Source organism: Coregonus lavaretus (assembly GCF_964263955.1).
Source record: "Coregonus lavaretus genome assembly, chromosome: 4".
Taxonomy (NCBI): domain Eukaryota; kingdom Metazoa; phylum Chordata; class Actinopteri; order Salmoniformes; family Salmonidae; genus Coregonus; species Coregonus lavaretus.
In genome coordinates, this window is record NC_139991.1 from 46,976,829 (window position 1) to 47,004,113 (window position 27,285).

The 27,285-nt window shown below is 41.5% G+C and overlaps 1 protein-coding gene across 1 annotated transcript; it reads right to left on the minus strand.

Moving 5' to 3' along the window:
* Positions 1 to 3,623: 3,623 nt before the first annotated feature.
* Positions 3,624 to 8,345, minus strand: LOC311128453 (alpha-1A adrenergic receptor-like; the record flags this gene model as incomplete). The annotated part of the gene is made up of 2 exons (XM_084160606.1): positions 3,624 to 4,174; positions 7,409 to 8,345. The coding sequence occupies 2 exons, from the start codon at positions 8,343 to 8,345 to the stop codon at positions 3,624 to 3,626; spliced, it is 1,488 nt and encodes a 495-aa protein (XP_084016732.1).
* Positions 8,346 to 27,285: the final 18,940 nt, after the last annotated feature.

The window sequence follows — 27,285 nt, forward strand, 5'->3', positions numbered from 1 at the left end:
CATTATATAAACTGAGAGATTTTGTATGGAAGTCGTTCAGATGGCAGGAGGCTACGTCCGTACCGCCTGTCATTGAATCCAGTACTGAATTAAATAATGACCGAATCAAATCTCCCTCTGTATCCCATACTCTCTTGCATCCTGAACCTCTCGATACCAGAAACTCATCATAACACTCAGCCTCTGGCTTTTTTTATGATTGTGAATGTTGTGTGCTGACCTTAGGAGGTAGAATGGGTTCCCTCCCTCCACTGCTCACCCTTGGTAATAGCACATCACATGGCCACTGATAATTTTTCACAGAAACATTTGATTTGTGTGTAGTGTTTAAGTCTAGCCTGATAGTGCCCTGTGTATTAAGGTTACTGCGCCCCCAATATTAACAAGAATATTAAAACCTTTGAGTAGGAAAGACCATAAATATGAATATCATATATGAATATGAATAGTAAGGCTAAACATCAAAATCGGTCAAACAATTCCACTGTAAATTACAGTACATACAGAAACATTACTGAATGGTCAATACTCTTCAATGGGCCTCTTGCAAAGATACAGACATCAATGGTGCCTCTCTACTTTTTCAGCTCATGTACTGTACTCATGAAATCCCCACAGGAAAAAAGGTCTGCTCAGTCCTATGAGCGCAAGTACACTCTCAAGACACAAGATGGCAGTATGTCCCCTAGTCTGTTTAGAGGAGTAAAATACCTGTCAAGGTGTTGTCGTCCTATTGTGTTGTTTTGTTTGGTATCATTTCATGAGTTTACCTTTTCCATATCACTTTAGAATCTGTTATCTGAATTAAAATCTCTCCTTCAGTAACCAACCCTGGAATTGTGTGACAAACAACCGGACTGTGTGAGTATTAACGAATGCTATGACCATTGCAATCAAGAAATATCTCAAGTTGTTTATTATTGGACCGAATGGATTAATGGACAATGAGTTGGAACCTCCCTGTATTTTGGTGTCTAACAAGTGGCTATATGGATATTTGAAGTCATAACATATTAAATAAACTGAGTGTACAAAACATTAAGAACACCTGCTCTTTCCATGACATAGACTGACAAGGTGAATCCAGGTGAAAGCTATGATCCCTTATTGATGTCACTTGTTAAACCCACTTCCATTAGTGTAGATGAAGGGGAGGAGACAGGTTAAACAAATATTTTCAAGCCTTGAGACAATTGAGACATGGATTGTGTATGTGTGCCATTCAGAGGGTGAATTGGCAAGATAAAATATTTAAGTGCCTTTGAACGGGGTATGGTAGTAGGTGCCAGGCACACTGGTTTGTGTCAAGAACTGCAATGCTGCTGGGTTTTTCATGCTCAACAGTTTCCTGTGTGTATCAAGAATGGTCCACCACCCAAAGGACATCCAGCCAACTTGACACAACTGTGGGAAGCATTGGAGTCAACATGGGCCAGCATCCCTGAGGAATGCTTTCGACACCTTGTAGAGTCCATGCCCCGACGAATTGAGGCTGTTCTGAGGACAAAAGAGGAGGGGGGGATGCAACTCAATATTAGGAAGGTGTTCCTAATGTTTGGAATACTCAGTATATATTGAGGGCTGACTAAGAGCTGAAAAAGGCCATTCATTCATTATTATAATTATTCATCACACAGGCAAAACAACATCTGACATGTGTATTTTTCATAGAGGATTGGTGCAGAATATTTAGCATTGAAATATTTTCTGTATTTTACACAATTTCATTGCATTTAATATTTCAATGGGTTACACAGACGCTTACAAACTTTATCTTCACTGATCATTGAACTGAAACATCCTACAATGCATAGCAGGTATTTGGCTCATTCTCTGGGCCTAGTGTGTCGGAGTATCTAGCTGTGCATGTGTTTGATGGACATGTTCTTCTGCTATTTGAGTAGGTAAAGAAAGAGACCACTGTCACAAGACACAAGCATACACACCAGCAGCACAGTAGCTACTTTACCTAGTAAGAGCCGAGCAAGCGTTACATTTTTCAGTACAATGTACCGTGAGAACTGCACAAGTCAGATTGTAAGCTTGTCATAAATATTGTCCAAATAAAAAAGTAGCAGTATGAACTGTATGTTAAACCTATGTATGGAGATCTTCCTCAAATAATCATCTTCAGTGACCTGAAGCACGTTTTCATTCAGTCTCTGTCTGGGTTAGGTAGGTTACTTTCTAAATGTAATCCATTACAGTTACTAGTTACCTGTCCAAAATTGTAATCAGTTACGTAATTTTTGGATTACCCAAACTCAGTAACGTAATCTGATTACTTTCCCCTTAAGAGTCATTAGAAGAAGACAAAGAGGATCCATCAAACACATTTGGTGTGTCATCATAGTGGTCTCTGACTTGTGGTCAGACTCGCTCAGTTGGAACAAACTTAAACTTGCACCTTTTTTCAATGCTGAATTGAATGTCAGAGGAAGGCCCTAAAAATTGCCAAAGACTCCAGCCACCCTAGTCATAGACTGTTCTCTCTGCTACCGCACGGCAAGCGGTACCGGAGTGCCAAGTCTAGGTCCAAAAGGCTTCTTAACAGCTTCTACTCCCAAGCCATAAGACTGCTGAACAGCTAATCAAATGGCTACCCGGACTATTTGCATTGACCCCCCCCCCCTTATTTAAAAAGCTGCTGCTACTCGCTGTTTATAATCTATGCATAGTCACTTTACCCCTATGTACATATTACCTCAATTACCTCGACTAACCTGTACCCCCGCACATTGACTCGGTACCGGTAGCCCCTGTATATAGCCTCGTTATTGTTATTTTATTGTTACTCTTTAATTTTTTTACTTTAGTTTATTTAGTAAATATTTTCTTAACTCTTATTTTTCTTAAAACTGCATTGTTGGTTAAGAGCTTGGGAGTAAGCATTTCACTGTAAGGTTGTATTCGGCGCATGTGACAAATAACATTTGATTTGATTTTTAATTTGAGAAAACAGAAAGATGTCATAATGTATTTTTTTGCAAACAGCCTTTCTGAATTTAAAAGTAATCCAAGAAGTAATCTAGTTTTTCTAAAGTATCTGTAATCTGATTACAATATTTTAGCTGGTAACGTAATTGATTAAAGTTACAGTTTTTTGTAATCAGCTGCTCCCCAACCCTGGTCTCTTTACTGACTCAGTACTCTTCATTCAGTTTCTGTACTGACACTGTGTATCCTTTTGATTCATACTGTACTTCAATCTACAGTGCAGCACATACAGTACAGTACATCTCTACCTCCAGGCGTGTTACAGTATCTTCTTCAATAGGTGTACTCTCTCCCATTTCCCAAAACATGAAGACACATCAGCCTTATGTCAATAGCTGGACTGAGTGACTCCAGCAGGTCTAGAGAGATGTCTTAACTTCATGCCAATAAGTGGCACATCTTTTCCCAGAACTTGGGGGAATTTTAATTACCCAGAAGCCTTTAGTGTTTAGGGCCCCGTGTAGCTCAGTTGGTAGAGCATGGCGCTTGCAACGCCAGGGTTGTAGGTTCGATTCCCACGGGGGGCCAGTATGAAAAAGTATGAAAATGTATGCACTCACTAACTGTAAGTCGCTCTGGATAAGAGCGTCTGCTAAATGACTAAAATGTAAATGTAGTGTTCCCAGTCAGACAGCCTCCCCTCTTGCTCCCAGGGAGAGGCAATGGACTTTCGTTTGACATGTAGCACCAGGGGCTGAGGGGCTCAGGCAAGCAGCACCCTGTTGGGATGGGTTCTCCCCTGCTGCAAAACACCACGCCTTCAGCAGGCTTTTACTGTGGACCCGGGCACTTTGGGTATGGCCTGGCACCCCCACCGAGGAAGAGGAGCAAGAGAAGGTTCTCCAGCAGCCAGAGGAGGAGGCATGAGAGGCTGGGGAGGGGACTCGGCGTGGCTGGGTGGAGGGGGTGGAGGAGCTGGAGGAGGAGTGGGGAGCCTGGGATCTAATAAGAGACGATGGACCAGGACTGGGACAATAGGAAGGAGCAAACCCCAGAGATTTGGAGCTCCTTCCCCCCTGTCTGAGGCAATGTCCATGCAGAACATTGAGGAAAGCCCTTTTGAACTCCTGGCTGAAGCAGGGATAGATGATGGGGTTGATACAGCTGTTGAGGTAGCCCAGCCAGAAGGTGATCTTAAAGATGGTGTCAGATGGCCTGTACGATGGGAATATGGAGCCTGTGGAAAGAACACACACACAAACACAAAGACAGATCTGTCACTAAAGCAAGTACAGTAGTTTACAATGTCTATATGAATCATGAATCATTTGCATGTCCTATTGACCCTTATCTGTATTGAATAACAGCAATAGGATGAGCATAGGTAGCTCACACATTAACCCCCACCATTTCACCATAGTTTCAATTCCAGACATACTGGTGTTCACTGTGTACTTACACATTCTAGGTTATCTGATAAGACGTATGTAAGGCCAACATACACTACCAGTCAAAAGTTTGGACACACCTACTCATTCAAGGGTTTTTCTTTATTTTGACAATTTTTTACATTGTAGAATAATAGTGAAGACATCAAATCTATGAAATAACACATATGGAATCATGTAGTAACCAAAGAAGTGTTAAACAAATCAAAATATATTTTATATTTGAGATTCTTCAAATAGCCACCCTTTGCCTTGATGACAGCTTTCATCTCTCTATCTGAAGAGCTTTGTCACTAAAGGTCTAAAACATTCAACTCTTTCATTCCTATAGTCTGAGAGTCTCAGAGGCATTAGCTTTGACATTGAATAATGTGCTCCCAGGTCTGAAGGTCTGTTTATATTGAAATGCATGACTCATGTAATACTTTGCTGCCTTGTAAAGATGAAGGGTGATTGTTGGGCGCTGGCTTACTGCGCACAACATCATGCCCTTTATGGTTGTTGTTTACAATGGCTTTGGAATAAAATAATGAATAGTGTTTTTGTTCATTTCATTTCTTCCCTGAAGTATAACCCTATTCAGTTCAGCACTGGTATTTCATTTGCTCTGCTTCTCCATGGCAGTAATTGAATTCCTGATGTACCACTAAAGAAAACACACAAGTATATGGAGCATTCAAGAGGGGTGACCAGGGTCGTAGACTCTGTTGTTATGTATACAATAAAACACAAATAAATCAATAATAATAGAATTTCCATCAAGAAATTGAATTCTAAAGTAGGATTAGAGGTGCACAGTATCTGAATGGATTCAGCTACACTTCCCAAGACCAAAGGAGCTATATTCAGAACCAGGCCATCAGCAGGCCTTTTGATAATCTGTTAATTTACAGTAAATGAGTTCAACCCCAATCTCCATATCATCTTGAATTACAGATCTGTCGGATCCTTAATCAAGGATATTAAAGTCTGTGTAGCCATTATACGGTATTTCATTAATCACATTCTCACAGGCTTGTGGTGGTATTAACGATGTTGATGTAACTCCTGAGTGGCGCAGTGGTCTAAGGCACTGCATCGCAGTGCTAACTGTGCCACTAGATCCTGGTTCGAATCCAGGCTCTGTCGCGACCGGGAGATTCATGGGCGGCGCACAATTGGCCCAGGGTAGGGGAGGGAATGGCCGGCAGGGATGTAGCTCAGTTGATAGAGCATGGCGTTTGCAACGCCAGGGTTGTGGGTTCGATTCCCACGGGGGGCCAGTATAAAAAAAAAATGTATTCACTAACTGTAAGTCGCTCTGGGTAAGAGCGTCTGCTAAATGACTAAAATGTAAATGATGACAGCTTTGAGGCAACGTTGGGTTTGACTGTACATCTATCATCATGTGTACAAAACACTTTCTTTTGTTGCCCTCAGAACAGCCTCAATTCGTCAGGGCATGGACTCTACAAGGTGTTGAAAGCGTTCCACAGGGATGCTGGCCCATGTTGACTCCAATGCTTCCCACAGTTGTGTCAAGTTGGCTGGATGTCCTTTGGGTGGTGGACCTTTCTGTGGAAACTGTTGAGCGTGAAAAACCCAGCATCATTGCAGTTCTTGACACAAACCGTGCATCTGGCACCTACTACCATACCCCGTTCAAAGGCACTTAAATATTTTGTCTTGCCCATTCACCCTCTGAATGGCACACAAACACAATCCATGTCTCAATTGTCTGAAGGCTTCAAAATCCTCCTGCCCATCTACACTGATTGAAGTGGATTTAACAAGTGACATCAATAAGGGATCATAGCTTTCACCTGGATTCACCTGGTCAGTCTACATCATGGAAAGAGTTCTTAATGTTTTGTTCACTCAGTGTATAGCTCCTCTTATCTTTCAAATCACTGAACTATTGTTATAAGTGACTCATCCCATAGCCATGCTAACAGCAGTGATTTTGTAGCTGAATTTCTAGAATAGAGGGTTGCATTTGTTTACGGCTCCTAACATTGTTTTTGGTGCACTGTAACAGGAAATATGCAGAAAATAGGTCCTGTGGCTTATTCTCACTCTTTCAGTCTCCAAAACATTCATATCCATTCCATTTTGTGCTTTTCCATTGAGAGTGGTGGGGTTGATTTTTCAGAGATTTGGAAAGGAAGCTTCCCTGACAAGAAAATGACACATTGTGAGTCAGGCATTGGCAATCACTCTCTATCCAGTAAGGGGGGCTTTATATGCTGCTATGGGAAATCAGTTTAAGAGATTATTTTCTTGAGAAAAATGCAAATTAATTCAGTGATGTTATTCTAGTGATGGGGGAAAAAATCTATACAGTAGAGTATCACAAGATTATTTTTGACGATATTATACTGATTCTATGACTCCAAGTATCTACAAAAAAAATAAGATGTAGGTAGTTAACGCTAGCTATCACTAGTCGGCTGTACAGATGCAGGATCATAATTTGATCTCCCTGTTGCAGGAGAACTGTCCTGCAATGCAGGACACTTAAAACTTGTAGTGTATTTGAAGTTTAAAAAGGCTTCTGAAGTTTGTAATTTTCACTTTGAAATTTCAGACTTGATTTTCCATTACATATCAGTTTCAAATCTCTGGTATTTCTTCTTCTCTAGCTTCTTATCCATATTATTTTTAAATGGGAAGCCAACATGTCCATGACTGATCAAAACTTGTTGTTTTCTCATGACTCTCTCTTGTCCCTCTGCAGCAGCCATGGTGAGCAATATGTTCGGACCATCGAATTGTTTAAAATCGTAGTATCGAATCGCAATACATCGTATCGGCACCATCGTGAAAGTATCGTATCGTGAGGTCCTTGGCAATTCCCAGCCCTATGTTACTCCCTATGATATTTTTATTTAACAGTTGTTTAGACTTAAGTTTTGTCATATTAAACGTCTATGAGTCTGCTTTCATTTTCATATCGCATTCTCTTTTTCATTTCCATGCAATTCAAAACAAAGGCATGCAGTAGCATATAGGGAGAGCAAGGAAAGGCATTGTGGGATACCCACCGATGGGCATAACCAGGAAGAAGGGCAGCCAGCAGAGAATGAAGCAGCCAACCACAATGCCAAGAGTCTTGGCTGCCTTCTTCTCCCGGGAGAACTTCAGCAAGCGCATGAGGGCGAACGTAGTGCGTCTCCGCCTCATGATGCCCTTCTCTCCCTCCTCCTCCTGCCCCTCTGGCTTAGCAGGGGCATTTCCCCGATGGATCCTCAGTGTCACTCCCTCTCCCTCCGTGTCCATCCCCCCCTCCCTCTTCCTGCCCTCCCTCAGGTCCCGAGTCTTCCGCTTGGCCACCACATACACCCTGCAGTACATGGCCAGGATGACAGCCAGTGGCACATAGAACGACCCCAGGGCAGAGAAAATAGCATAACCCGGTTCCTCTGTGATCCGGCACTCAGTCTCGTCCTCTGGGTCGGGCTCCTTCCAGCCGAAGAGTGGACCTACGGATATGGCTGCCGAGAGGCCCCAGAGAGCTGCCACTGCGACCAGGCCGTGCCGCCCAGTGGCCATGGCAGGGTAGTGCAGTGGGTAGCTGACGGCTAGGTAGCGGTCAACAGAGATGACACACAGGCTGAGGATAGAGGCAGTGCAGCAGAGAACATCCAGGGCGGCCCAAGCACTGCAGAAAGGCCGGCCAAACACCCAGCGGCCCAGGACCTCCGAGGTGGCAGAGAACGGCAGCACGGTGGAGCTCAGGAGCAGGTCTGCCGCCGCAAGGTTGGCGATGAAGTAGTGTGTGACGGAGCGTAGGTGGTGGTGGCACACCACAGACAGGATGACCAGGATGTTACCGAGAACCCCGAAGATGACAAACACCCCCAGCACCAGGCCCAGGGTCACCGCCTTAGTGATATCCACCTCAGCGGAGGAGGAGGAGGAGCTGCCGTTGGGACAGCTTTCTGACACAGGGATCGTGATGTTTTCATCTGAGGGAACCATTTTGGGTTTGTTTACAGTTCATTCACTAGTTGAATGTCTTTGGGATTGACTGTCATGTTTTGTTAAATCAGAATTCAGCCATGTAAACTTCAGCACAGGAGTTGGGAGTCCACCATTTGTATCTCCCCTTCATGTGACTCAAGACTGGAGAAGTTGGTACCTCGTCAATCACAGATCTTTGATGCTAGGAGGCATGAGCCCTTGCCAATGCCTGCACAAATGTCTTTGGCAGTAACATTAAAAACACTGACAGGTCAGGATAGTGAATCTTCAGCACTGCCAATGCTTGTTGCACCATCTGTCTTTGGAGTTTGGCTGCAGGGCTTTCTGGGTCATAAAGTCAAGATCCAATTTGTTTATGGTGTCTCTTTCACGATGGGACTGAGATGGCATGATAGAAACTTGCTGGAGGGATGTTTTCATTGAACAGAAGTCCCACTAAAAACACAGTAGAAAGAGAGTGGTTAATAAAAAAGTAAAAAAAGGCTCCATCCCTGTTTTACAGAATGGCAGAAGCTAAATGTAGTCACTGTTGCAAATAAGACTGAATAAGCTTGAGACTGAGTAAGCATTCATCATAGTACAACCATATGCCAGGCATCCATTACATAAAAGGATATTCAACATTTTTATAATAATCCTAAATAAAACCACAAGACAGCAAAAAAATACAAAAAAAAAAAATAAGAAGAAGAAGAAGAAGATGATGGCTGTGCTGTAAATATGCATTAGACTGCCAAATATCTTCTTCCTCAAGAGAGAGGTTCTCTGTAAAGATTTCCTCACTTCAAACATTATTACAATGCTGCCAGAGTAAACAGAGGTTCCGCTTCAAGAAACACAGCATTTTCTATTTACTTTTCATCCAAATAACATTACTGAAATATGTCTGTCGATTCGCGTCCTGATGCATATAACCATTAATTTCAAACACCAGCTCCACTGACACAGAATCATTGGTAGTCAATACATAAGTTATGAGAGAAACCATCAAAGCGTAGAGGTTAAGAAAATAAATAGATATATAAAACAAAAGCACATTTTCACCTGGGTCATAAATCAGGCAGCAACATGTGCTGGTCTCTGTAACACACAGCTCGTTACAGTTACTCAGCAGCTAGATGACAAGCCAGGGATTGAACTGCACAGAGGGCAGTGCATTACAGTTCTGAGGGGCAGCGGACTGATAATTCCACTCAATATCACTCTGGGTGTACGTGTTGGAGATTTCGCATGTCATTGGATGAGATAAATGTTGGTGTAGCAGGAAAAGCGCTAGTGATAGAGACATCGCAATGCAATGCCGGTCAAATGGTCCAGCGGGATCAAAGACAAGCAAAGAGAAGGGTTATTATGCCAGGTTCACTATTTTGGAATGAGTATTGTCATTTGTCTTTGAGTTGTTGGACTTTCGTTTTGATGCCCAGAGAGTTTGATATGAGATAAGAAACACTAACTGGGGATCTAAAGTTGGCTGTGCCTTAGATGGATGATTACATGACCATACGTATGGGAGACCTAGCCTACCTCTAGGTGTGAGTATGACTCAGTATGACTCAATATGAGGATGACTGTCATGATCATGAAGCAGTCTATAGAGCAATACACACTATTGGTGTATCAACAATGTACCCTTACATATACGGTACAGTATATTTTAAAGAACTGGAGTTAAAACAGCTAAACATTCACAGACAGTTGATGTACAGTAAAGAGGATTGATTAACCCAAGACCCACAGACACTAAAGATCATTCAATTTAATCTCTACTCACTAGAGAAATTCAACCTTGTTCCTTCAGTGACTTCAGGGCACCACTTCAACCAAAGACCACTGAAACATCTAGTTGTGTTCTGTTCATTGCTCACAGTCGCAACATTTCTTCAGTTCTCATTTCTTGTGAATTTCCAATACATTTCATAAGGCTGTCACATATTGCTGAACTCTCTTGTGCTATAGTAAGATTAGAAGATAGCACTGAGCAACCCGGTCTCAGAGCATTTTGCATTGTTCTTTACATAAATCCAGGTTAGCTAGCTGGCTAATGTTAGCTGGGTTAAGGTTAAGTTTAGGAGTTAGGTTAAAGGGTTAAGGTTAGGGTTATGGTTAGCTAAAAAGGTTAACATTAGGGTTAGGGGAAGGGTAACATGCTAAGAAGTTGCAAAGTAGCTAAAAAGTAGTAAGCAGTTGAAAAGTTGCTAATTAGCTAAAATGCTAAAGTTGTCCGTGATGAGATTCGAACTCACAACCTTTGTTGTCCGTGATGAGATTCGAACTCGCAACCGGAAGCCGTCATAGGGTGTATCGTTCAGCGCGCGAAGACCTGCCTTCCTCCTGGACAATTATCTGTGAAACACATCTCACTGTCCTAGAAATGCCTCAGACATGAAGTCCAGATTCCCCCAGGGTGAAATTCCCCTTTAAGTAACCATCTATCTTATGTAACCAAATCAAATGTAACATATCTTACTTATTTGAGTGTCTCATATTTTCATTTCCTATGTTATGTCTAGTCTATGAGATCAGGCTGCATTGAGCTATAGAAAAATGTCTCCACACAAAGGAGCCACTGTCTGTGTTTAAAATGCCAGCAAGGGCGGATAGGCCATCTGGCAATTCTGGCAAATGCCAGATGGGCTGGACAAGTTTTTGTTGGGTTGGCTGGTCAAATTTAACACACACAAATATTTTTTATATATAAATATAAAACAATGAAATAGGTGAGACTGCCGGCGGCCCGTGGTCTGTTAAGATTTTTGTGCAATTTCTATGTTATACTAATCTACAGTATAATTAGCTTTTGGTTGATCCTTGGGCAAAATAACTTAAATCATGCATTAAATCATGCATTCCTGCTTGAACAGGAACTTATTTCTTGAATACCTCAGTAGTTTAAATATTATACTTCTTAATAAAGCACTATGAATTACTTTATAAGATGATTATTCATGATTTGGGTCCGACCAAATCATGGGCTGATGCCACCAACTGTAAAAGTTAGTGGCATCAGTGACACCAGGGATTTTTTTTAGCCTGGAGCCCTGTAATATTAATAATGCATAGGTGAGGTGTTGATTCAGGGGAACACATACAACAGGCACTAATTTGCAATTTAGCCTAAGTCGTTCCCACGGGGGCCAGTATGAATTTAAAAATGAAAAAAAATTATACATAAATAAATGTATGCACTCACTAACTGTAAGTCGCTCTGGATAAGAGCGTCTACTAAATGACTCAAATGTAAAATGTAAATGTAAAATGTTAGCTTTTATAACATATAAGGCTTAAGCAGACAGGCAGACAGAGAACAAGAAGAGTGACAGCAGGGAAGATGCTGAGACAGAAGACAGCACAACAGGGAGGCAAACAAAATGGCTAGAGCAGAGTTGTATCTCCAGTGGTGTTTTTACATATTGTATTTGTTTTAGTTGGTGGTGCGCTGTGATGTGGGCTGGTGTGGATAAAATGCCAGAGCCAAATTCTTGTCCCAGTCCGCCCCTGCTAGTATGTCAGCAATCTATATCTTGTCTGAGATTAAAGTCCTAAACAGTGTGACTCTTTGTGAAGCAGGATATCAAACTCTGCTAGACAGCTGGTGCTGACCAGGGGGCAACCTCAATCTCTAAATAATTACCCTTAGACACTACCTGAAAATACATAATAATATATAAATAATATGCCATTTAGCAGACGCTTTTATCCAAAGAGACTTACAGTCATGCGTGCATAAATTTTTTAGTGTATGGGTGGTCGCGGGGTTTGAACCCACTACCTTGGCGTTACAAGCGCCGTGCTCTACCAGCTGAGCTACAGAGGACCACCATGGACCACCATGTTCACAAAATATGTGTCCTCAGTAGAGTATAATTTGAGTGCCAGTCTGTTCTATCATGTTAACTCGTTGTCACTCATTGTCATGCCAAATGTTTGACATGACAATTCCATAAGTAGTTGTCAAGAGAACAGAAACAGACTGGCACGGCACCCAGGCTTTATATAATTTAAAGTTATCATCATGGAAGTTATTATTATAGGACTATGTTTCATTTTCCAGTGGCCATATGTTGTTTTGTCAGCTTCCTTTGTCCAGGCCAGCATAATGATAAATGATCCATATGCAATAAGTGCATATTCAGCCATCTTAATTAATGCTAAGCGTCTAAGTGCACGCACCTGGCACTTTTGAAACACTTGGCAAGGCACTTTTTGGTGCTATTTAAACTATTTGGAGATGCATATTTCCTTTGTTCTGTAGTCTACTACTTTGTCTTTGATGCAAGGTGAAATATTAAATCAGAGCCTGATCATCGATTGAGCCTTCTCACTGGGCACAGATGTCAATTCAACGTCTATGTCACGTTGGTTCAACGTAATTTCATTGAAATTAATTGTATTTACATTTATTTCATTGAAATTACGTGGAAACAACATTGATTCAATCAGTGTGTGCACAGTGGGTTTGAACTTCCATTGATTGGGATTGTTATCATTGAGTTGACAGATTTTTCCACTTTAGTCTCCATTAAAAAATATATTAGTATGTCAAACAAACAAGCTTCAGGTGTTTTGTTATTCTACACATGCCTATAAGTGAATATTGCAGCCTACATAGGAAGGCAGCCCAATTCTGATCTTTTGTCCAAATATTGGCAAAAGAGCTGATCTGATTGGTCAAAAGACCAATTAGTGGAAAAAGATCAGAATTAGGCTGCCTGTGTAAATGCAGCCAGAGACTATTGGGTGCACAAACAATGGTTCGAGCTATTCAGTGCTATTGATGCCAAAGAATCCACATATAGGAGGGGTAAGCAAGGTGATGTGCTTCTTAGGCAGTGTTCTGATTGCTTATAGTCTACTAATGTAATTTATTTGGGCATATCATCTAAATCCGCACTCTCTCTGCCTATCTCATAGCATTTTGAAAGGTTTCTGATAGGCTATTTGTAAAAGTCTCGAATTTTTATGAATTATATATAGACATAATTAAAGCAAATGACAGGTAAATTACTTTTTATTTAATTATCTGAGACTAGTCTCTGCACTAGTTTCAAATATCCAATAGGTACAGGCAATCGTTGAATTTAGTTGGAAATAACGTAGTTAACTCACATTCCCACCAGCTCGTTTTGAATTCAAGAACAATATTTCATCAAATTATTCTCATGCAAAAACGGGAATGGCTTACCTTGTTATCCCTAAATGCCTCCCAAACGAGTACCGTTCTTTGACAGTACAAGTATGATCAAAGCAAATATATTTTTCGTATGGACTGGACAAACTATTGAGACAGTAGGCTATTTATTGCTGTTGTCGAGACGCGCACACCCGGTGTAGCGCCCTGAGGAGTCTGTCTCCTGCTGCTGCACTCAGAGAAATGCTCCAGCTAGAGACGCGCTTCACCTGATATTCAACACTGTGTGAGACAACATCCTCCTTTCTTTCCCACCCCTACCCTCCACCACCTAACGTCTCCCTTTTACATTTCATAGTCTACAGTCAGTAGCATAGGCTATTTAACCTTTATTTTATAAGGGAGTCATACTGAGACCAAGGTATCTTTTACAGATGAGCCCTGCATTACATAAATTACAGAATATATAAATGCCAGCAGAAAGAACAACATCGATATATAAAATATATTTAAAAAAACATTAATCAGTAATAAGGTCCTCAATCAGCTTTCTGAATTTCCCTAGAGGCACCAAAACATAAAATGTAAGATCATTTTGAAGATTGTTCCACAAATAAGGTGCAAGAAAACTAAAAGCTGATTTACATAACTCAGTACCGAACAAAGGAATTTCCAGAGTTAACCATCCCTGAGACCGTGTGTGGTAACTCGTATGTCTAAAGTTTAGTAAAGATGTTAGGTACAGTGGGAATTTTTGTAAAAGGGCTTTATAAATGAAAACATAGCAATGTATCAACCTACGTGACATGAAAGAGGGCCAACCAACGTTTTGGTAGATAAGGCAGTGATGAGTACTACAAATGTAGCCCGTAACAAAGCGCAGTGCACTATGAAACTGCATCTAATGGCTTTAATGAAGTGGCAGCTGCGTTCATATAGATGATGTCGCCATAGTCTAGGACCGATAGGAACGTCGACTGAATAATCTGCTTTCTACTATTTAGCGAGAGGCAAGACCTATTTCTATAGAAGAAGCCCATTTTTATTCTCAGCTTCTTAACTAACTCATCAATATGCTTTTTAAAAAGACAGCTTTACATGTAAACAGATGCCCAGATATTTGTAAGCAGGGACACGATCAATATGGACACCATCCAAAGTACGTATGCTTAAATCATCAGAGTTAATTTTATGCGCTCTAGAGAACAACATACAGTGCATTCGGAAAGTATTCAGACACCATGACTTTTTCCACATTTTGTTATGTTACAGCCTTATTCAAAAATTGATTAAATAAAACATTTCCCTCATAAATCTACACACAATACCCCATAATGTCAAAGCGAAAACAGGTTTTTAGAAATGTTAGCAAATGTATTAAAAATAAAAAACTGAAATACCTTATTTACATAAGTATTCAGACCCTTTGCTATGAGGCTCGAAATTGAGCTCAAGTGCATCCTGTTTCCATTGATCATCCTTGAGATGTTTCTACAACTTGATTGGAGTCCACCTGTGGTAAATTCAATTGATTGGACATGATTTGGAAAGGCACACTCCTGTCTATATAAGGTCCCACAGCTGACAGTGCATGTCAGAGCAAAAACCAAGCCACAAGGTCGAAGGAATTGTCCATAGAGCTCAGAGATAGGATTGTTTCGAGGCACAGATCTGGGGAAGGGTACCAAAACATTTCTCCAGCATTGAAGGTCCCCAAGAACACAGTGGCCTCCATCATTCTTAAATGGAAGAAGTTTGGAACCACAAAGACTTTTCCTAGAGCTGGCCGCCCGGCCATACTGAGCAGTTGGGGGGAGAAGGACCTTGGCCAGGGAGGTGACCAAGAACCCGATGGTCACTCTAACAGAGCTTGAGAGTTCCTCTGTGGAGATGGGAGAACCTTCCAGAAGGACAACCATCTCTGCAGCACTCCACCAATCAGGCCTTTATGGTAGAGTGGCCAGACGGAAGCCACTCCTCAGTAAAAGGTACGACAGCCCGCTTGGAGTTTGCCAAAAAGCACCTAATGGACTCTCAGACCATGAGAAACACGATTCTCTGGTCTGATGAAACTAAGATTTAACTTTTTGTCCTGAATACCAAGCTTCACATCTGAAGAAAACCTAGCACCATCCCTACGGTGAAGCATGGTGGTGGCAGCATCATGCTGTGGAGATATTTTTCAGCGGCAGGGACAGGGAGACTAGTCAGGATCGAGGGAAAGATGAACGGAGCAGAGTACAGAGAGATCCTTGATGAAAACCTGCTCCAGAGCGCTCAGGACCTCAGACTGGGGCGAAGGTTCACCTTCCAACAGTACAATGACCCTAAGCACACAGACAAGACAATGCAGGAATGGCTTCAGGACAAGTCTCTGAATGTCCTTGAGTGGCCCAGCCAGAGCCCGGACTTAAACCCGATCGAACATCTCTGGAGAGACCTGAAAATAGCTGTGCAGCGACGCTCCCCATCCACTCTGACAGAGCTTGAGAGGATCTGCAGAGAAGAATGGAAGAAACTCCCCAAATACAGGTGTGCCAAGCTTGTAGCGTCATACCCAAGAAGACTCGAGGCTGTAATCATTGCCAAAGGTGCTTTAATAAAGTAATAATAATAATAATAATAATATGCCATTTAGCAGACGCTTTTATCCAAAGCGACTTACAGTCATGCGTGCATACATTTTTTGTGTATGGGTGGTCCCGGGGATCGAACCCACTACCTTGGCGTTACAAGCGCCGTGCTCTACCAGCTGAGCTACAGAGGACCACTATCTGGACAGTACAGAGTAAAGGATCTGAATACTTATGTAAATGTGATATATCCGTTTTCTTTAATACATTTCAAAAAATTCTAAAAACCTGTTTTTGCTTCATCATCATGGGGTATTGTGTGCAGATTGATGAGAAAAAAACTAACAATTTAATCAATTTTAGAATAAGGCTGTAACATAACAAAATGTGGAAAAAGTCAAGGGATCTGAATACTTTCCAAATGAACTGTATACTTCGTTTTACCTGCATTCAGTACTAATGTCAGGTCAATAAAGTTTTTCTGTAATACAATGAAGGCAGACTGTAGTTCAGATAGAGCCTGGTCAACCGGTGGGGCAATAGCGTACACAACAGTATCATCAGCATACAAGTGTAGGTTACAGTGTTGTACAGACAAGCCGGTATTGTTAATGTAAACAGTAAAAAGTACAGGACCCAGAATCAATCCCTGCGGAACACCTTTCGTAATATCAAGGAAACCTGATTTAATACCATCAGTAGATACACACTGAGTTCTATCTGTCAGGTAATTTGTAAACCAGTTACATGCAGCCTGGTCTAGGCCAATTGAGGAAAGCCTCTGAATTACTTGACAGATAGGGCGATAATTATTTAGGTCATAAGGGTCACCACCTTTGTTAAGGGCGAGGACATGGGCCGCCTTCCAAACCTTGGGGATAGTACCAGATATAATTGTCAGGCTAAAACTGTGGGTTAATGATTCAGCAATCAGGGGGGCAGAGGCATCTAGCACACCATAGATAGTAAATTGTTGAAATGAAAACAAAGATTCACTAGAAGTTGATGGGTTAAACTTTGAGTCAGCTAGAGGCTGGCAGAGGGAAGAGCAGTCGATTGACTGACCAGGGTCAATTAAACCACAGTTTCTCTCAAATAAAAAGTGCATTTACTTTAGAAAGATCACCAGAGTCAGAGATAGAGTTAGAAAAATAACTTGATTTAGCTTTCTTAATCGAGATAGTAAATCTGTTTCTCAATTGTCTGAAAGATTGCCAGTCCACTACAGAGTCAGTTTTCCTTGCTTTGGCCCAGGCCTGATTTCTCATCTGAATGAGCTCAGATAGCTCAGAAGAAAACCAAGGGTTAGATCTATCGTTGACTCTGAATTGTTTAAAAGGGGCGTGTTTATCTGCCAGAGGAATAAATATGGAGGAGAAATGTGCTGGGTCAGGAATACAGGAGCTAGTGGTTAAATCAGAGTAGAACATGTCATGTAAAAACCCTTGCGGATAACCTTTTAAAATGTATCTTCTTAATTAAACGAGGATTAGTATTTTGCTGTTTCGTATCTCTAATACATACTATGGGACAATGATCACTGAGATCATATGCAAATACTCCACTAGACAAGTATTTATGGGGGTTATTAGTAAGAATTAAATCAATCAATGAGGAGTTAACAGGGTTTTTCACATTTAGCCATGTGGGTTTTGAGAACAATTTATTAAAATCAATGCATATACTCTTAAATTGATCTGAGGCCGGGAATAGCCAATCCAGATTCAAATCCCCTTAAAATGACCAACTCCGATGATAAAAAAGGTGTTAAACACTCGGATATAGTACCAATAGCATCCGCCATTGCAGCAGTGGGGCGGTAAATCCCAGCAACAAATAAATGTGCATTCTGGTTTATGGACAGATCTACAACCAGGAGTTCAAATTTCTTGGAAACAGAAATATTTAAAGATTGGGACGGCATGAAATTAGATTTTACATATATGGCCACTCCTCCCCTTTTCTGTAATCTGTCACATCTAAATATGTTATAATAATTTACTTCAATGTCTTTATCTGATACAGAACCATTTAACCATGTTTCCGAGAGAACCAGAATGTCAGGACACAAGTCCTGTACCCAAATGTAAATTGTGTCCATTGAATTCATACTTCACACATTTAGGTGCATTAGCCCAAGCCCCCCACAAGATTTAAAGTCACAGGGGGTATTCAGCTCATTCCCATAAGAGCTAACAGGCATAGGGTCATCTGCAGCTATTTGTTGAGTGAGCTGAGACTTTGCCAAGGTCCCTGGCCAACCACGTGAGAGCAGAGTAGACTGAGCATTTGACAGGCCTCCCTCAAGTCGCTGGATGCAGGGTCTGGGAAGGGAACTGGGAGAGCAGTGTTGGCAGAGCTCAGTCCACCCTGATGAAGCTCCCGCCAAAGGAGTGGAGCTGCTGGGGGGATCGGAGTGGCTGCCAGTGCTCCATTCTGGATATGCTCAGGAGGCCTTGGTGTGGCTCCTGTTGCAGGGTTGGAGGGCAGCAGTGACCCAAGGCCTGTCCTGGGGATGGGAGTAGGAAGGGTAACCAAAACTAGCCTGGGATGGAGGTTGTGGGAGAATTGAGGAGGGTGGTGTGGTGTGGAGGGCAGTGTGGCTGACGAAGCTCCAAACTCTCAGCATATGAGGGCTGATGATGAGAATGATGTGGTGCACTAGCCTCGACAGTGTTTTGCCAGACCCCAGGGTAGTGGTCGGTGTTGTGTAGAGCTGGGCTATGCTGTGCTGTGATGGGCCAGGTCTGGTAGAGCTGTGCTGAGGCAGGCCTGGTCTGGTAGAGCTGTGCTTTGATGGGCCAGGTCTGGTAGCATGGGAGGGAGGTTGTAGAGGGAATTGAATAGGGTGGCGTGGCGATGCTCCAAACTCTGCATGAGGCCTCTTTGACTGCGTACAGCTTGGGCATAGCTCATCTGCATGCAGTTCCTGGGAGAGAAGTGGTGGAGGGTGGTGTGGGGGCCAGTGTTGCTGGCTGTTCTCCAGTCTCTGTCAGGCGCCACCGGATGCAGGTCTAAAGGAGCGTCTGATTTGTCTCAGGGTTCTGTTGCTCCTGTCGGGTGAGATGGACTGGCCACCTACAGCAACATCCTTTAACGTCCTGGCGAAGGTGGGGACTGCCTCTTTGTACAGGTCTACATTGTCGTAAAGACAGTCCAGGCTGAGGGTGGGATGGTGGGCCAGATGTACGTTTGGCCATACTCCAGGTGTCACGTGTGAGAGAGGCATGGTCAGGGCTGTGTCTGCTGCAGGCAAGGGAGGGAGAGGGACACTGGGGACTACATACTAGAGTACAGAGGGAGTGGAGGCTGTTGTAGGTAGTGACAGTGGAGAGGTTTTAAGTTCAGCAACAAGAGGTTTTATTTGGTCGCCCTCAGAGTCTCTGGGGATTCTCTTTGTAAATATATTTTGTAATTGATTTTTTCCTGACTCCCTTGTAACATTTTCAGGATACATGATGGCAAGGTCTCTGAAACAGTGCTTAGAGAATGCATCCATCTTCATCTCCATGGTGACCTCTAAACAATGCACTCTGCTCTAGAATGATGTGCATGTGTCTCTTGATGAAAGCACTTATTTAAATAATGTACCTATAGATAAATGCACGTTTTAAACAATGCACTTTTAAAAATAATACAAATAAAAGTTATTAAATGTGTTTTTAATTCAACAACACATTACACATAAATTAAGATACTCTCTCAATGTTCAGAATGTTCCCACCTCCATTCCAAGTGCTCTTTTGCTTGTTTGTTTGTTCATCTGAATGCTTGTTTCCCAATCAAGGCCTGAACTATCCTCCAGAAATCCCTAAGAAATCCTTCCTCTTTCTCCCTCTGTTGGTTTTGTGTTTGTTTATCTATATCCTAATTGTTATTGTTGTCCTTGTTGGGTTTCTGGTCCTCCTGTCCCCTTCCTTGTGTTCCCTGATGATTCAGCAGATAAGTCTTGCAAGAACCAAGTCGATCAATCTCTCAAAATCTCTCCAAACTATTTCCACAAAAGAAAAGTACCTTCCAATTCCTCTAGATGGGCAAAACACAGCAATGCACTAAAATAACTCAACTGTTCATAAAAATTGCAATTTAAGGAGGAGCTCTTCTTAATTGCTGCTGCTCATGGAATTGGTTGCTAGGGACTGTGGTATTGCCACTTGTTTTTTCTTCATAAATCATTCAATTATTGGTAGAATAATAGAAAATAATAATTTTTCTTGATAAGTTCATGCGAATTGAATCTTTTCCCGTATCTTTTTTAAAATTTATTCCATTTTATGACAACCTGCTGTACTGTCAACAAAATGCAACAAAAACGTCATTTTAGCAACCAACTCTTTTGTTTTCTATAGTTTGAATGTATTTCGTCCAGTGATATGCACTGCAAATTGATATGTTTTGTCTAACGGTTAAGGTATTCAGTTAAAAATAAATTGATGATGTGGCAGGGTAGATATTCTGATCCTGTTAGCAACTTTCACCCAAGACAAATGCTATTGAAACCAAGCCATAATAAATTACTTCATCCACAGAATGAATTGACTGAATAACCCAACCACAGACCCTGTGGCTCCACCAAATCCTGAGACAACCCTCCTTCAGAAATATGACTTTTTTGTCACATTTCCAAATGTCGGTGCTAACAGACAATAAAGTGTTATCTCATTTAATCTCATGTTAGCCCTGAAAGTAGGTGTGTGTGTTTTGGTGTGGTATGCGGCAGAGAGAATGTTCACGTGAACACACGAATAGCATTATGTAGATGACACATGATCTGAAAAATGGCACTGACTCATGAAAATGAAGATGGAAGTTGAATTGGAAGGTCATAAGGTCCATTTGTCATTTCTACGTTTCATTTCTCAAAGCAGGAGGAGCAAAATGGCATTGTCCTCTACCAACTGTGTCATTTCCAGATGAAGTTTGAATCAAGTTGGAAAGTTTGAGACCTGGTCAAGACCCCAATCGGTTACATAACCCATGTGAGTCACCATAGATTTAGGAGAAAATTAATGTGTATCTCTGATCATTATACAGAAGGAGTTTCTCTTTCTTAATTTAGCTCTCCTGGACTGAGAGGTCATGCTGAGGTTCAAGACTTGGTGTCTACCTCCTCTACCTCCTACGCTTGTCTCCCCTGAAGGCATTGTGAAGGCAAATCTGTGTCCCTTGTTAAGCCTCCACTATACATGAAGCATTAGACAAAACATTGAATTCTCATCTGGTGGTCCTTTAACATTCATTTCTGCCGATTTCTGGTTAAAAGGATACAATGCTAAGGCATTACTGAACGGGTATGTCATTTATGCAGGCTTGAATAGAGTCCAGAGTCATTTTGTAACGATAACAGTGCTAATTGTATGTTTTAATTGGCAGGGCATTTATTTAATGTGCATGTATTTAGCTGAGCATAATGAATACAAACATGTTCACCCTGTTAGTTCTGTCTCACCCCATGTCCGTAATTATTCTGCCACTGTATGCCTACTGAAACATTTTATTTCCTGATTTTTATTTTCCATTTATTCATTAAACAGCAGCCTTTTAAATGAAATTCATTTAAACTTTTACGGTTTGGCCACATAAAATGAGAGAGAGAGAGAGAGAGAGAGAGAGAGAGAGAGAGAGAGAGAGAGAGAGAGAGAGAGAGAGAGAGAGAGAGAGAGAGAGAGAGAGAGAGAGAGAGAGAGAGAGAGAGAGAGAGAGAGAGAGAGAGAGAGAGAGAGAGAGAGAGGAGAGAGAGAGAGTGTGTGTGTGTAATAAAAAGGAATAATACAAGTGTAATTGGCCCACCACTGTGCTGTTTCTCTTATGGGTGCTGAGACAGAATGCTGTGCAGGGAATATTAAAAGCACGGTCAGACTCATTTTCCCATAACTTACTGTAGTTACCGTTAGTCTTAGATGAACTCAAACTGAGCCCACGTAAGTGCCTACAGTAACAATTAGGCAAATATTGAAGGACAACAATTTTTGCAAATCCATCTAGAAACATCTTATATCATAGACGAACTGTGTGACTCACTGGAGAAGGCCTCGGCAATGTCTACATAGATTTCTCAAGTCAAAAGGCCAGGGCAATGTGTGCATCTACTTGGTTACTTGTTAGATTTGATACCAGTTAACCCCCTCTTCCCATTCAGTTTGAGCAAGTCTATTGATTCAAACACCAACAGTATAAGAAAGGTTGAAATACAGCAACACATATCGTTACAGGTCAATATTGGTGGGTAAGTCAGAATCAAAGCCCCAGGAGAAGCCTTTGGTGGTAGTCATCTCAGCAGGCAGTGATTACCCTTTGCTACTGCTAAACTGGAGGCAGCCTCTCACAACTGAACTTTCCTAACATAGCACTTAAAACTTCAGACATTGTAGGCTGATTACATTCGGGTAAAACTCAATCTCCATTGCCAGGGAAATGCAGACAGCCTCTTCTCCTACCGCCGCTCAGTGGAGGGAAATACAATTTCCTCTTATCAGCTCCAGGTGGATAATTGTTAAATTATTCATAGTGGGGTGAAGGCTGGGTGCTAAGAGATTACTGTGTCTAATTGTTCCGCAGGTTACTGCTAAAATGCAGGAAGAAGTCTGAGTGTGCACAGCAGTGGAGGCTTCTGAGGGTAGGACGGCTCATAATAATGGCTGGAACGGAGCGAATGGAATGGCATCAAACACATTGAAACCATGTGTTTGATATTGTTTATCTTTCCACCTATTCTGCTGCAGCCATTACCACATGCCCCTCCACCCCAATTAAGGTGCCATCAACCTCCTGTTGTGCACAGGTACCCAGAATGGATCTAATAGGAAACAGAGACATGATGATGTTCATAAACCAAATAAAAAAATCTCATAAAACCTTTCTTAAACGTCTATCTCAAAGTATGCAATATGGTGACCCATCATGACCCGAAGGAAAGAAAAATGTAATAAGAGGAAAAAGTAATACATCACTTCTGTTTTTGCTATCCTGAGCATCTTGGAAGCAATTTGTCATTTTATTTTCATTCACCTCATTCATTCCACCGTCAGCATCTTATCTTGTCACAGACATAGTATCTCCCATGACACTGGCCCACATCATGGTTGCTGTCAATCATGTTCCCTCCTCACTAATTGATGTACTCACTTTCTTTCAACCAGTCACAGTCTCACACAAATACACATGCTCAGTCAAACCTTACTTGTCTCACTTACTGCCACATCAAGTCATTTAATGAACCACTCAGAAGCATCACTTATTTTACGCAACAATGGTATTATAGTAATTATAGTCAACTAAAACGGAAACTAAAATGAAAACTAATCATGAAAAAATGATTTAGTAAACTGAAATAAAATAATTAACAAACCCGTTTGAAAAACAAAACTATACTGAAACGATTATCCTTGACTCCCAAACTAACTCAAATAAAATAAAAAAACATAATGAATTATGTTCAGTTTGGGCTTTTCAAGCTTCTGAATCTGGCGGGTCACATTAAGATTGACATCATGACTTAAAGGTAGACTCAGCGAGATTACGTTGCCACAAGCAGCACCGCAGATATTGGGGATGTTTGAGTGGTAAGGCTAAAGCAACCGACTGTAGACGAAAGTCCAAGTAGTGAAGTCGGGGAGGTGCATCTGCGACAGCCGAAAGTCACACACTAATGTGGTTTTCCAACAGCAAGCCTCAGATCAACATGGCAGTGTTGCCATTGTTTATAAAATGTTTTCTTTATAATGTCGAAAGAAACATGTATCAAACCCCCATATCACACGCAAACTGAAATCATAATATAATATTATGTGTACACATTGTACAATCACTTAGTGAGATAGACCCTCAAATATCACATTTATTTGTATGTAAATGTATATATCCACTGTATACAAATTGGTTCCTGTTTCAGTAATTTCTTTGGTCATGTTCACATGGGTCAAACAAAAACACCCTAATGATTGGTTGACAATAGAGCATCCCATAATGCAGGCGGTGGCTGCAGGATGAATTTGGTAAAGACGAACTGCAGAAACTTGCAGTCGACTGCAGTCAAAATTTCATGACCTTGGATCACATCATTTTTGAGAGGAGCACGATGCAAGACTTTGATCTCACACAGTCACAGAGAGTATCTGTGCATGTGCACGGGTGCGCTTCACACTGCCACAACGTAGTAGCTACGGGACCAAAATAGTGGAGAAGTTTAGCCTCGCGCTTCAATGCTCCTGGTTGTTTGTGCATCTATGTCATCTCGCTGAGTCTACCTTCAAACTTAACCTAACCTATTACCTGACCCATCACCTTATGCATTATAATTTTTTATATTTTTTAGTCATTTTCTTTTTTGTTGTCATTTTTAGTCATTTAGCAGACCCACTGTGGCAAGAAGTGACATCCCCAAAAACTATACAACACATACATGGCTCCTAGCCTCCCACGCATAGGCTACTTTTTATCCCTAACACTAAAACTAAAACTAAAGCTAAATAATATAAAAACAATATAGAAATGTTTTTATAAAACTAAACTAAATAAAAACGAGTAAAGTTGATCTGAAAACTAACTGAAACTAAACTGAATTTCAAATAAAAAACTAATATATAAACACAATACTATAATAACCTTGGTCTGCAACACACATTAAAAAAAAGCTCCAATCAACCATCATTCCATGCAGCCAGCTCAGTACTGAACAAGCCTTACGGTACACCCACACATCATGCAGGGTAGCAAAATGACGGCCTCTAATAGCCTAGCTGTGAAATTGATTGTACCCCTCCTTACACTCACCACAGACTAAAGCTGATTCAATCAGAAAAACAAGAATATTATAAAAGGAGTAAATGATATGAACTGACAAGACACAAACGCACATAAATCCATCAATTGAATGGCATTGTTTTTTTTCTTTCTTAACTACAATAGCCAGGTTAGTGTTTCAAAGAAATTGAATTCTGCATCCAAGAGAGGACCCTTTATTGGCTACCGCTGTTGTGTGACACATCTGGGTACTTTCATTAGAGTAGACTTGCAGACTAGAAGCCACTCATATGGTTTCTTGCGTCTCATATGGCTTCTTAGCTGACTGCTAATGTTATTGAATTGAAGCATCTACTTTACTATAGCATCAGACAAAGCTAGGAGCCTGGGACTGAACCCCTCCCTCTGCAACTGGATCCTGGACTTCCTGACGGGTCGGCCCCAGGTGGTGAGGGTAGGCAACAACACCTCCGCCACGCTGACTGTCAGGGGTGTGTGCTTAGTCCCTTCCTGTACTCCCAGTTCACCCACAACTGCGTGGCCACACACGACTCCAACACCATCATCAAGTTTGCTGATGACACATGGTGGTAGGCCTGATTACCGACGGCTATGAGTCAGCCAACGGAGGAGGAAAGAGACTTAGCAGTGTGGTGCCAGGTCAACAATCTCTCCCTCAATGTCAGTAAGACCAAGGAGCTGATCATGGACTATAGGAGAAAGAGGGGAGAGCACGCCCCCATCCACATCGACAGGGCTGTTGTGGAGCGGGTCGAGAGCTTTCAGTTCCTTGGCATCCACATCACTAAGGACTTAACATGGTCCACACACACCCGCACAGTCGTGAAGAGGACACAGTAATGCCTGTTTCCCCTCAGGAGGCTGAAAAGATTTGGTATGGGCCCTCAGATCCTCAAAAAGTGATATAGCTGCACCATCGAGAGCATCTTGACTGGCTGCATCACCGCTTGGTATGGCAGTTGCACCGCCCTTGACCGCAAAGTGCTACAAAGGGTGGTGCGGAGAGCCCATACATCACTGGGCCGAGCTCCCTGCCACCCAGGACCTCTATATCAAGCGGTATCAGAGGAAGGCCCGGAAAATTGCCAAAGACTCCAGCCACGCAAGCCATAGACTGTTCACTCTACTACCGTCCGGCAAACGGTACCGGAGCATCTGCTCTCGGACCAAAAGGCTCTGAGACAGCTTCTACCCCCAACCCATAAGACTGCAAAATGGCCAGACTGCTAAATAGTCAATTCATGGTACCCAAACTATATGCACTGACTATCTTGTACTGACCCTACGCACATTCACTAGACTTTATACCACACCATATACACACTCACTCACACACACTACACTTTCACTCCCACACAAATCTCTCATACATTCAAACACCACATGCGCCCACACACAACACACACACTCATACTGACAAAACACAAACAAACATACACACTTACACACACACACTTTTACACTCATAATTTGCTGCTGCTACTCTGTTCTTTATTTTACTCTTATTATCTATCCAGATGCCTAGTCACTTTACCCTGCCTTTATGTACATATCTACCTTGTACCTCTGCACATTGATCTGGTACTGGTACTCCCTGTATATATCTCCATTCTTGCGTATTGTATTTAATTTCCTGTGTTAGTTGTTTATTTTTTATTTAGTTTAAACTCTGCATCATTTGGAAAGGTTCTTAAGCAAGCATTTCACTGTAAAGTCTACACCAGTTGTATTCACCGCATGTGATAAATAAAATGTGATTTGATTTAGTTTGTTAATTTCAGAGATGGTTCATAAACCACATACAACCAAATATAACTATTTCTGCTATTATAGTTGGCTTGTCTCCTAATCAAAAGATACAGGTCTGTTTTAATTAGCATAAGGTCCTGGGGGCCATCGTGATTACTTATCATACATTTAATTATCAAACTGTAAGTCATTTTCTGTGTTGTATGTTTTTGTAGGTGCAAAAATTATATATTTCCATTTCTCAGGCAGGAAAGTTAAGGTGTCTGTATGCATAAAGATCATTATTATGTATAGCAGTTCAAACGAATTAATTGGTTTGGAGAGATCACCAATGCTTGTAGTGGTTTTCATAACAACTACCATTTTAACAAGCTACAATGATAGCCGATAGTGAGTGAATACTTATTTTGTTTTACATATGGGTGGTCCTCTGAAGCTCAATTGGTAGAGCATAGCGCTTGTAACGCCAGGGTAGTGGGTTCGATCCCCGGGACCACCCATACGTAAAAATGTATGCGCACATGACTGTAAGTCTCTTTGGATAAAAGCGTCTGCTAAATGGCATATTATTATTATTATTATTATTATTATTATTATTATTATTATTATTAATATAATCACATATTTGAGTTAGGAAAAAACATGTAGGGCTATTCACCAAAGTTATTACAAAAGTCATTCAGTTTTGTTTACCATATTGCTTATTATACCACTAATTCTATAA